The sequence below is a fragment of the Meles meles genome, chromosome 19 (genome assembly GCF_922984935.1).
Source record: "Meles meles chromosome 19, mMelMel3.1 paternal haplotype, whole genome shotgun sequence".
In the NCBI taxonomy this organism is placed as follows: Eukaryota; Metazoa; Chordata; class Mammalia; order Carnivora; family Mustelidae; genus Meles; species Meles meles.
In genome coordinates this window covers 35,863,821-35,875,840 of record NC_060084.1, presented here as the reverse complement: position 1 = coordinate 35,875,840, position 12,020 = coordinate 35,863,821, and the positions used below count along the sequence as shown (strand labels likewise).

The 12,020-nt window shown below is 34.8% G+C and overlaps 1 protein-coding gene across 2 annotated transcripts in view; it reads right to left on the bottom strand.

The window, feature by feature from the left end:
- Positions 1–1,266: 1,266 nt before the first annotated feature.
- LOC123930681 (UPF0547 protein C16orf87) overlaps positions 1,267–12,020 on the bottom strand; it is a 32,003-nt gene continuing 21,249 nt past the window's right edge. Inside the window, exons 3-4 of one of the 2 annotated variants that reach the window (XM_045986879.1) lie at positions 8,799–8,981; positions 1,267–2,293 (exon numbers count right to left, since the gene is read on the bottom strand). In XM_045986879.1, coding sequence (XP_045842835.1) covers positions 2,175–2,293; positions 8,799–8,981 — 302 coding nt within the window. In that variant the 3' untranslated portion in view covers positions 1,267–2,174. The remainder of the gene's footprint in view (positions 2,294–8,798; positions 8,982–12,020) is intronic. The other variant, XM_045986880.1, reaches the window with a different exon arrangement.

The following is a 12,020-nucleotide window of genomic DNA, read 5'->3' as shown; positions in this document are numbered from 1 at the left end:
TCTGCCAAGAGAGGTTTCAACAGCAATGAATGACAAGCAATATGTTCCAAGACCATTACAACATTCTTAAGACAAATTCAGCTTTATACTGAGATAACTTATAAAAATATCAGAGAACACAATTTTAGAGAACTTTCCTGAATAGGTTACATCACAAACAGGGAAAGCCTAATTTGCCCCTCTGCCAAAGAACTTTTTAAATAACAATTAACATCATAAGCACCTGAAATAAATTACTTCTTTACATGGTAAATTCCATCCTAGTCATCAGTCTCCTTTCTTATTGTATCCATGACTATTCTAACATGACTTTCCTCTAAGGGTCTTCAGCTTTAAAGAGACGGACTCTGACATCAGTAATTCTTTACAGAGAGGCCTATTCCATAAGCTGTTCTTCCTTTTTCTGAGGACATACTCAAAAGCATTTTTAGATATTAATTACTTTTACAATTTTTTGTCAAAATGAAAATCATTTTCTTATAGTTCAAAGATAAAAATCACATTAGCATGCTTGAGAATAAACTTTATCACTAGGGCTTTAAAATGCATACAAAAGGGCACCTGGGTGGCTCAGTGGGTTAAGCCTCTACCTTTGCTTGGGTCATGGTCTCGGGGTCCTGGGATCGAGCCCCGCATTGTGCTCTCTGCTTAGTGGAGAGCCTGCTTCCCCCTCTTTCTCAGCCTGCCTCTCTGCCTACTTGTGCTCTATCAAATAAATAAAAATCTTTGAAAAAAAAGTTTGTCTTAAAAAAAAATTTTTTTTTTAAATGCATACAAGGTAATGATAGTAGTGCCTACAGGTAAATAAAAGGACTAAAGGACTGTGGGAAAAGAATTCTTAGAAAAAATTCTACTTCCTACCTAGAGTACCTCTTAAGCTCCCTCTGCTGGCTACTATTTAAATAAAGTAGGGAAAAAAAATGTCAATCTTCTTTCTTTTGAGAGGTGATGAGAGAGGCAGGATGAAGCTGACAATGCAACTATTGGAACTCAAAGGGAAACTTCTCTTAGAGCTAAATCTGACTGATAAATTCCCTCCCTAATAAGGCTTCTAGACTGCCAAACAGATTCAGCCACTGGGGTGGGTGTGGGGGGGTACCTGAAATATGGGAAATTACTGTCAAGTTTGAATATTAAATTGATATGCAAAAATGCAAAAGCATTTAGTGTAGATTAACTATAAGTAATTAGTTATCATTACTAGAAAAATTAAAAATTTAAATATATTTCACAAACTTCATAGAACAAAAACACTCTTAATCTATCAGTTTCAATATTAAGGTTTATTTTTTTCCAGAGTGAGATTAAGTAACAATTTAAATAATCATCAGGATGTATAAATGAACATCCACTCAGATAAAACATTACTGATTTAAAAGTGGCTATCTAAGAAATATTTTGTATGTAATAAATATATTTTATGTTTAGGTTAACAGGCACCATCTTGAGAGCAGAAAAGGTATTTTTAACCAATAAATAAATTACATTCAAGAAAACAAGATGTTTATATCTGAAGTATGATATATCCTTAAATGTTTTTCTTCATATAGCACCCAAACATCCCAAATGTCTAGAAAGTATCTCCCAAAATATAACTCATACCTTAAGTCATAAAAATAAAGGCCAAGAAAAAATCAATTTAAGACAAAATGTACAGTTTATATTCTTAATTCCCCATTCAATAAAATATCAATTGCCAATTTATTAAAAGTAAATGAACTGTATATATGCAATCTGTTAGTGCTGAAAATCTGAAATATAATATTTTTAAAAGTCACTCTTTCTCAAAGTACTTAAAATATTGCATCTCTGGTGGCAAACCTGAAAACTATCAAGCATTTTACTTCCCTAGTTTTCATTCTTCCACTCCCTCCTCTACCCCTGTATCCTTTAACAGCCATCCACTGTTTCTTATTTTTTTTGTTTTTGGTAAATATACTTACTTATATCTCAAACACAAAACACTGACAATACTCCTTGGTAAACAAGGAAATCCCAGAACAGTCCAAGCCTACAGCTTTGCTCCCAAAGTGTGGCACAGGCTAAATGACAGGGAAAAAAAACAATCAATGGCCCTTATTGATGCAGTCAGAATGCTCCTGAGAGTCCACAACTGTGTGAGAATTTGCTGATGTAATCCTGAAGACAGTTTCAACATATTTTGCAGACAAATATCAGAGAATAAGTCTTTGATTGATAATTTTTCTATTTATTTCTGCCAAGGCGACCGAAAACACAAAAGCCTTCTCATCAGAGAGGTTAGCATAGATGTCAATTTCCTTTTCCTGTTTCTCTGTTAAAGAAAAAAAAGAGAAAGCTTAATGTAAATATGGTAATTAAAAAATACTTGAGGCTTTCAAGTATTTCTTTAGATGACAATAAATATACATAATAGTAACAACATATATTAAATGTTATACCGTACCATGCTATTAAACTGAAATTTTTAAAAAATTACATAAAGGAGTTATTGAAATGCCATGAACTAAATGGAAACTCTGTGTGTGTATGTGTGTGTGTACACGCACTGTCTATAATATCTACATCATTTCTGTAAAAATCTCAAATATTTCTTTCTCTTCAGTAGGATAAGCTCACTGTTCCAATCAAAATGAATTTTCTCACCCTAAAGATGGTCCTTTCTGAAAATCCAATAGTGCCTTTATGAATATATTAACTTCTTTACTTTAGCCCTGCTATAAAAAATAAGATAACCAACATTTAATTCCATTTTCCCCCTCCTGATTACAAATGCAATTCAAGTTCATGGTAGAAAATTGGAAAGTACAAAAAAACAAAAAAGAAAATAAAAACCACCTACACCATCTCAGAGCCAGTTAAAAACACAATAAACATGGGGTGCCTGGGTAGCTCAGTGGGTTAAAACCTCTGCCTTCGGCTCAGGTCATTATCTCAGGGTCCTGGGATCAAGGCCCTGCTCTGCAGGGAGCCTGCTTCCCTTCTCTCTCTGCCTGCCTCTCTGCCTACCTGTGATCTCTCTTTGTCAAATAAATAAATAAAATCTTTAAACACACACACACACACACACACACACAATAAACATCTTTGCGTACATTCTGCCAATTTCTTTTTTCAGGCTCTTTTATGATTGTACTTTGGTCTGTTTTTTTGTTTTGTTTTGACTTTTTAATCAAAGTTAAATATATAGAGTCAAATTGTTTTTATTCAACTTGCTACAAAATATAAGTTTTCCTTCCTGCATGCACATTTCCCACACTCTAAGTGCAACTACTCAACTACTTTTTTCCAGTTGTTTCTTTTTGTTTTTACCTCTCTAAGCAAAGTTTTTATATGATGCTACTTCTTGGTTTTAGACATTATTAACTGACCTTTCACCATGAAAAGTCAGGATCTTATTGTTTTCCATATTTTAAGCCCCTATACTCTTCCTATCCCATCTTCCCATTACAGTTACATCACAATTTTGGCGAGATCAATATTCAATGTTTACATTATTCTTCTATGTAAATGATTTGACTTTTACGGCACATTGTTTGTTTCCTGAAGAGATTCTTTTTCCAACTGCTTAGTTTTCATTAGTAATGAGTTGTACAGATCTTTCAGAATGTTTACACATACTAGGTGTTATGTCAATTTTATCTTCTTGAGTAAGTCTCTCCAAGTCTTCTGCTCCAATCTGAAATGTTTGATTTCTAGACCTGCTACACAATTAATTATCATCAAGATGTCTCTTCAACATCATGCTGGATATAAATGCCTTTCTCCTGAGCTGGACCCTGTGTCCTGGATCCCAGGACACTTTCTTGGTTTCCTTCTTCCTTTTGATGCCAGGTATCCTGTAGTAGCTTCCTGAGAAAGGGAGTATAGGTAGCAAATTTTTTGAGACTGTGAATGTTAGAAAGTGTCATTAGTCTACCTTCGTGCTAATTCACAGTGTGGTTCACTGAAGACTGATAGATCTCCTGAGCAGTAAGAAGGCAAAAAATTGTCTTCCAATTAATGTGCCACTGTTAGAAAGAGCCAGTACCTTTTTTTAACAGCTATTTAAAACATTATTGCTAAACTTACACACAGTGAAATACACAGATCTTAATGTACAATTGGATGAGTTCTGACAAAATATATATCTACATAACCCACACCACAATCAAGATACTAGAAATTCCTCATGCTCCTTTCCAGTCACTTCCTCCCCACCTCACCAGCAACTACTGTTCTGATTCTATCACTACAGATTCATTTGCCTGTTCTTGGACTTCGTATAAATGGCATCATCCAGCATGAACTATTTTGTGTCTAGCTTCTTTCATTCAACATGTTTTTAAAATTCATGAATGCTGTTTGTTCATATATGAGAGTCTGTCCCTTGCTGGGTAGTACTCCACTGTATTAATTCCAAATACCACTTCCTTCTCTTGTTCTTTTTTCCCTGAGCACTTGAAGGAGTTTCCCTTTAACCAGAGATAAGATTTCTGACGATATGCTTCAGTATAATCTCTACTTTTAATCACCCACTCATCTGGGAATTTGGTGGGTCAATTCAATGTGGAAAATCAATGTCCTTCGGGTTTGGAAAAATATCTTGAATTATTTCAGCGATGACTTCCTTCTCCTCCATCTTCTATGTTCTTTTTTGGAACATCAGTTATTTATAAATGTTGACCTCAAACTGGTCATCTAAATTTCTTATCTTTCCCATTCTATTTTCTCATCTCCCTCCCTTCCTTCCTTCCTTCTTTCCACCCGCCTGTCCTCCCTCCCTCTCTCTCTCTCTCTCTTTCTTTTTAGGGAGAGAGAGGGAGCGAGAGAATCCTAAGCAGGCTTCCCACACAGCACAGAGCCTGACATGGGACTCGATCTCACAACCCTGAGATCGTGACCTGAGTTGAAATCAAGATGGACACTTAACCGACTAAGCCATCCAGGTACCCCTTTCATCTCTTTTTCTATTTCTTTACATTCTGGTACAATTCTTTAATTCTGTCAATAAACCTGTTAAAGTTTTTCATTTCCACAATCTTAATACACACACATTTTTTTTTAGATTTGTATTTATTTATTTATTTGACAGAGAGAGAGACAGCAAGAGGGAGAATACAAGCAGGGGGAGTGGGAGAGGGAGAATCAGGCTTCCTGCTGAGCAGAGAACCCTGGGATCATGACCTGAGCCGAAGGCAGACACTTAACTAAACTGAGCCACCCAGGCACCCCTAGATTTGTATTTTAAAGTTCATTTTCTAGTACTTTTTTGACACTGCTATTCCATTTAAATATCTTTTTCTTCTTTTATGACTACAGTATCTTCTCTTGCTAAAAACATTAAAAATAGGGACACCCGGGTGGCTCAGTCAGTTAAGCATCTGCCTCTGATTCGGGTCATGACCCCAGGCTCCTGGGATGGAGTCCCACATTGGGCTCTTTGCTCAGCGGGAAGCCTGCCTCTCCCTGCTTGTGCTCACTCTCTTGCATTCATGCTCTCTCTCTGGCTTATAAATAAATAAAATCTTTTTTAAAAAAATCAACAAGTTTTAATTTTTTCTCTTTCCCGCAAAAACCTCTTTTATCCAAGTTATTGTTTTTATTTTATTTTAGTTAGTTATTTTAGTTATTGTTTTATTGTTTGGTCTTAGCCTTTCATATAGATGCATTCTTCTGTATATCTGAGTAATTCTTGATAATATGTGCATATTTAAGAATGGGATCTGAAAAGCTGATGAGCTCAAATATATGTGGAGCCTGACTGTGATCACCAATTTAGGATGATCTGACTGGGCCATTTGTGAAACCCCTAATGAATGTATTCTTATTTTAGGTCCTTTCTCTTGGGTTTTTCACATTTCCTAGAGAAGGTACTGCTAATCTCCTAACTCAAAGATTCATGCCTGACCACAGATCTCAGTATTTACCCTCTCCAATTTTCAAGTAATCTTCCTGATCTCAATATAGTATCCCTGCCCTCAGTGACACCTGGTGTTACTAAATCAGAGACTCTGTTTTGTCTAATCTTTTTAAAAGGATAAATCTGGAAGGAGGGGAAAATGAGGTAAACAGCCCTAGCAGGCCATTAAAAAACAGACTTCCAAACAATCTCATTTTTAGCCGCACCTTTACCTCTACACTTCCAGACATAACTAATGCACCAAATCCTGACCTTAGGGGCAGTTGTGTAATAAAAATCAGGGGTTTTTTATTAGTTTTTCCTAAAGGGGCAAACAATTTAGGTTTCATGGGTCTACTAAAGCAGTTTTCACTTTCTAGAATTTTGTTGCTTTTCCTATTCCTTGTCCTTATGGAATTTGGTCCTTTAAAAAAAAAATCCCTTTACTAATAGTTAGGATTTGAGGATGATGGAGAGCTTGGTGTGGTTATTCAATCTACCAACTTAAACTTGAACTCTACATAAATTTTGTATGTTCATTAATAAGATATTCAGAATTGCCCATTATATTTTAATCTTAATGTCACTCCTACCTTACTAATATCCAAAATAATCATATTCCCCTCATATAAAATGGAAACTTATCTTAAAACCAACAAAAATTTTAAGTTTAATGATTTGTTTTTATGATTGTATAAAAATATTTTGCTATCTAGATGTCTAACAAGCTTTCCTTTTCCATTCTTTCTTCTTCCTATTCTTTTTCAAAATATAGAAAACAAAGTCAATTAAAAATGTGATTTTTATGCACAAACTGTCCTTACTAAAGGTAGGGCTTGCTTCAAAGTTTTCAAGTACCTATGAGCAAGAAATCAATAAAAACTGAATTACAGTAAATAGTTACTTAATACTAAGAATACTAAGAATAGAGATTTCAGAAGTTCATATTTCTTATCCGTATTATATTTAGAGAACATGGTCTGCCTCAAGAGTTGGTAAAATGCAGCCCAAGGTCAAATCTGGCCTGCCACCTGTTTTTATAAAGTCTTACTGGAACACAGCCATGCCCTTTCATTTACATATTGTCTATGGCTGCTCTCCAGCTACAATGACAGGGCAGAGTAGCAGCAACAGAAGGCTGTATGGTCCACAAAGCCTAAAATATGTATTATCTGGCTCTTTACAGAAAAAGTTTGCTGACCTCTTCCCCACCCCGACCCCAAAGCCTACCTGAAAAGATTCATTTGTTCTACAAAAATTGTTTTGAGTGCCTTCCTGTTTGTATTAAAAATAAAATCAAAAGTGTATCTTACTCTAGATATAGCTTAGAAGTTTTCTATTAATAAGCTCAAAATATCTGAAAAAAATAGCTAACTAAATTCTTTTCTCAAGTTAATATGAATAAAAATTTAGACCAGCACATAAAAATTTCTAACACAACTATCTAGATTTCATTTCCCCAACTAAAAGACTGTCATTATCTGTTTTCTCATCTCCTCTCACTCACCACCAGAAGCATTCCTTTTCCATTCTTTGGGTTATATTCCCTTTACTTCAACCCGAAAGAATGTTCTGTTTTCTGGGCCAAGCAGTATTTCTCTGTTTTGCTTTTCGGTTTTTTTTTCCCTGTTGATTTTTTTTTTTTTTTTTTTTTTGGGTCTAGTTTCCCTTCTGAAGCAGTTTTTAGCATAGATTTTCTGATCATCCCATGTTAAAAAACACATTCAAATTTAAAAAATAATTCAAACTCTCTGGAAGAGCAGCATAAGAGAAGGAAAAAAGAAATGGAGTAAAATTTCCCAAGGAATTAAGGAGTATCTAACTATTCTTCACAGAATACTGTCAAATATGATAAAAGCTTTATTCTTTAGACACACAATAGTAAGAAGCCATTAACTCTGAAAAAGCTAAGGACAGCTATACCAGTGAAGTTATTTTCCCTAACAGTCATAACTTTATTGAAATAAAGGCATACAAAGCAGAAAGAAATGGTAAACAGGTTTTTAAAATTTTTTCAATGTCTAAAATTAGATAAATTTACACTTATGCTTGAATATCTAAAACTGAGTGTCTGAAAAAGCAAAGCATTAACTCACCAACAAGGTAAGAAATTATAAATGCATTTCATTGAAGATGAAATTATTTTGATGGAGGGTCTTAAGTAATTATAAAGAGTATCCATCCCTTTTTTCCATTAATTATAGGCTTGAAAGTCTCAATTGCAAAAGATACTCATTCAAGGCCATACAGGGTTTCATTATCCTAGTCTAATCTCTCTACTCTTGTGTCATCTTTGAAATTTTCCATGATAAAAGGTTTTTTAGAAGATGTACAAAAAAAGAAGCTGAAGTTTTAGTTAATGTTTAAAAACAAGTTATTGGCAGACATATTACTTATCAGAAGAAAGGAGAAAACCTGTAAGGAGTAATCTGAATATATTTTGGACCAAGAAGAATTTACCTAACTACCCAAATTCTGCCTCAAAGTAGAGAGGACACAATGAGCAATTTTAAAAATTCATACTGAAGAATATTTCAATAGTAGTTTTAAAACTCATAGTGTAACAGTTTGAAATAAGTCTAACAGAACTCAGATTTATCTTTAAAAACAAACAAAAAAACAACCATTTTAACAGGCTTCTCTAGGTTGTCATATACAAATTATTATCTCTGAATAAACATTAGTTTATTGCAGGGTGATTTTTTTCCTAATTTGAGACTTTAGTTTTTCAATAAGAATTAAATTCTGTGATTTAAAACAAAAACAGAAACAAAAAAACAAGCATCTACCCTGGAGGAAATGTTTTCAAACTAAAATATGAGTTGTAATTTTAAGTCCAGGAGCTTATTGCCTACCAAACACTTTCTTTACTATTATCTAATTAAGATCTAGAAAAGTTTAATACTTGAAAAACAAAACTGCTTGGATTTATTCATACCTCTTTCTTCCTCATGTTTTTTGGCAGATGCAGTTTTAGGTCTTCCTCTTCCTCGTCTGATATGATCTGAATGGCTGTTACTTCGAGACCTCTTTCTGTTTTCTAAATCCTTATTTACTGTAGAATTTATCTTCTCTCGCCTAACTCTCTCTGTTCGCCTCCTCTTGGCCTCATGCTTGTTTTCTGTATGGATGAATAAAAACGATATATTTTAGGGCTTAGCAAGAACTGTTTGCCCCAGTTCTCTTTGTCTTCTTTTTCTTTCTAAATAGCACTAGAGTTTGCTGCCTGGCATATTTTATAAAACTATAACCATAACATCTATGTTCCTCACGCCCACACAGGAAAAAAAGAAATTCAACAGAATTCAGATCCACATTAACTCATGAGGTAGGAGGAAGTGTAACAGAAGACCAGTTTCTTTATTTGGCACCTTTAATTTCAACCCCTACATGTTCACACAATTTCACAGTGATCTTTCTGTCTTTTCCTTCTCTCTGCTTCCAAGCTAAAAATGGCAAAGTATTAGAAGAGCAAAAAAAAAAAGAAAAGAAAAAAAAAATTCCATTCCTTTTTGTCCCCTACTCAAATTATAGACTGAAATATGTCAAATATACAGAAGCAAAACTGACCTTAGCCATAATACATTAAGGTTACCAATAAAAAGCAAACAGAAAACATCCACAGAAAATATATAAACACTAGGGAAGTAATAAGTAGTTTTCACTTTAGCCACAGATGAGATCATTTCTGACATTCTCAGGGCATGCAGATCCCTAAATGGAATAGCAAAAGAGGAACTTTACTCAATATGGTGATTTAATTAATGCCAAGAAGACATCCTTTTCACTCCAAACAACTCAAAATGTTGGATAAGACAAACAACAAATTAAAAAACAAAAAAACAAAAAACTTGCTTTAATACATACCTGAACTCAAAAGCAACAAAGAGAATCCCCCAAAACCTAAAACCACATGGTAAAGGGCCAAAATAGATAAAATTCATATTCCAAGAAGGGAGCAACTTAAAAGACTGTAATATAAGTATAGGCTCTTAATAAGCTATTAGTAGTATAAATGAAAAAAAAAAAAAAAAGACTTTTTAAGTAAAATGGTAATGGTTATTTCCAAATACTGTACCCTTAGAGAATTAGTTAATTCTAATCTCAGACATATACCAGATGATGCAAGAACACTTAATTATTTCAGATTGCAAGGTAGTTGTCAAAGACAACTAGGGTCTTGTTAAAGGACCCAACAATAACTTGAAAAGGCTCCCACTGACAACTTTAGGACAATTTGAGCATCAGTACAAACAGTAACTGTGATAATAAATTGGAACATCAGATATACTTAAAACCACATGACAGGGGCGCCTGGGTGGCTCAGTTGCTTAAGCAACTGCCTTCGGCTCAGGTCATGATCCCAGAGTCTCAGGATCAAGTCCCGCATCAGGCTCCCAGTTCCTCGGGGAGTCTGCTTCTCCCTCTGACCTTCTCCCCTCTCATGCTCTCTCTTACTTGCTCTCTCTCTCAAATAAATAAATAAAATCTTAAAAAAAAAAAAAAAACACCAAACAGACATAAATTAAAAAAATACAAGCAAAAACTACTTGGCCACCATAAGAAGATGTTAAAGAACCAACTCCCTATTTTGAAAACTTAAATAGAATAGAAAGAATAAAAGATTTTATCCTGCTTTTTCTATTCAAACTGTACCACTCACTGGGTAACAAGAGGACAGAAAAAGAGAAGTTTCTAATTTAAGAAGTACTGTGGCTAAAAAACGAAGAACGACAATAAGATAAAGATTTTATTTATTTATATATTTGAGAGAGCGAGTGAGCAAGGGAGCAAGTACATAGGAGAAACAGGCAGAGGGAGAGGGAGAAGCAGGCTCCCCACCGAGCAGGGAGCCCGACCTGGGGCTGAGTCCAGGAACCCCAGGACCATGACCTGAGCCGAAGGCAGATGCTTAACTGACTGAGCCACCCAGGCACCCCAAGTATCACCATTTTCAACCAGAAATGAACTAAAGGATGTAAGTGTTAAACATAAAAAGCTGCTAAAATTACAAAAACAGAGACAAGCGGACTTTATGCATCACCTGACAGAATACCTATTAGGTAGTCTTGTCAAGAAAATCAAATCCCATTAAGCCTTTGAATCCAAATTACAATATACAGGAAAAATAAAAGTCACTGGAGGAATGTGTTATCCTACATTCCTACACCATGAAGACCCAAATAGCACATCCAGATGTACATGTGATAGCTTCTTTAACACACAATTTGCAAGGAAAAACAAGAAAGAAAACAATAGATGAAAGAGAACTAAAAAAAGACATCGCCCATACATAATGTACGGACCTTACATAATCTGTTTTTTTTTTTAACTTTAAAAAAGTTTTTATGAGAAACCTGAAAACGTCAGCACAGGTTGGGTATTTAATATTAAGGAATTATAGGGGCGCCTGGGTGGCTCAGTGGATTAAGCCTCTGCCTTCAGTTCAGGTCATGATCTCAGGGTCCTGGGATCAAGCCCCACATCGGACTCTGTGCTCAGCGGGGAGCCCGCTTCCCCCTCTCTCTCTGCCTGCCTCTCTGCCTACTTGTGAAAATAAATAAATAAATCTTAAAAAAAAATAAGGAATTATTGTTAATTTTAATTGTGGTTACATTCTTAAAGGTCTATCTTTTAGAAATATAAGAAATATATAATAAAACATCTATAACAAATTACATGAGATTTGCTTAAAAATAATATGCAAGGGAAGGAGTAAACATGGGTATGAATGGGGCCAGGTTGGCCATTTTCTTCCTGCTCTTATGTATGCTTAGAATTTCTCAAAAAAAAAAAAAATAGTGATAGGTAAAGCTTTTTATAGTATGCCTTTTAAAGTTCAACAATGAATTTAGGTTTGTTCCTCTGGCTACCCACCCATCTCTGCAAAATTCTCAAAGAAGAGTTAACTATCTCTACTTTCTGCCTTCAGTTTCTCACCTCCCATTCACTAATCAATCCACTGCAATATAGAAGCCCACTCAATGAAACTGATCATCAAGAACAACAAAAAATCTGTTATCAAATCTAATAGTACCTCTCTTTAACCATCTTAATGTCATCTCTCAAAAATTCAACAAAGATGACTATTCTTGTCTGTAAATTATTCTTCACTTGCTTTTCAGGTTTCCAGGTTTCCCAGCTCACCAGTCATTTCCTC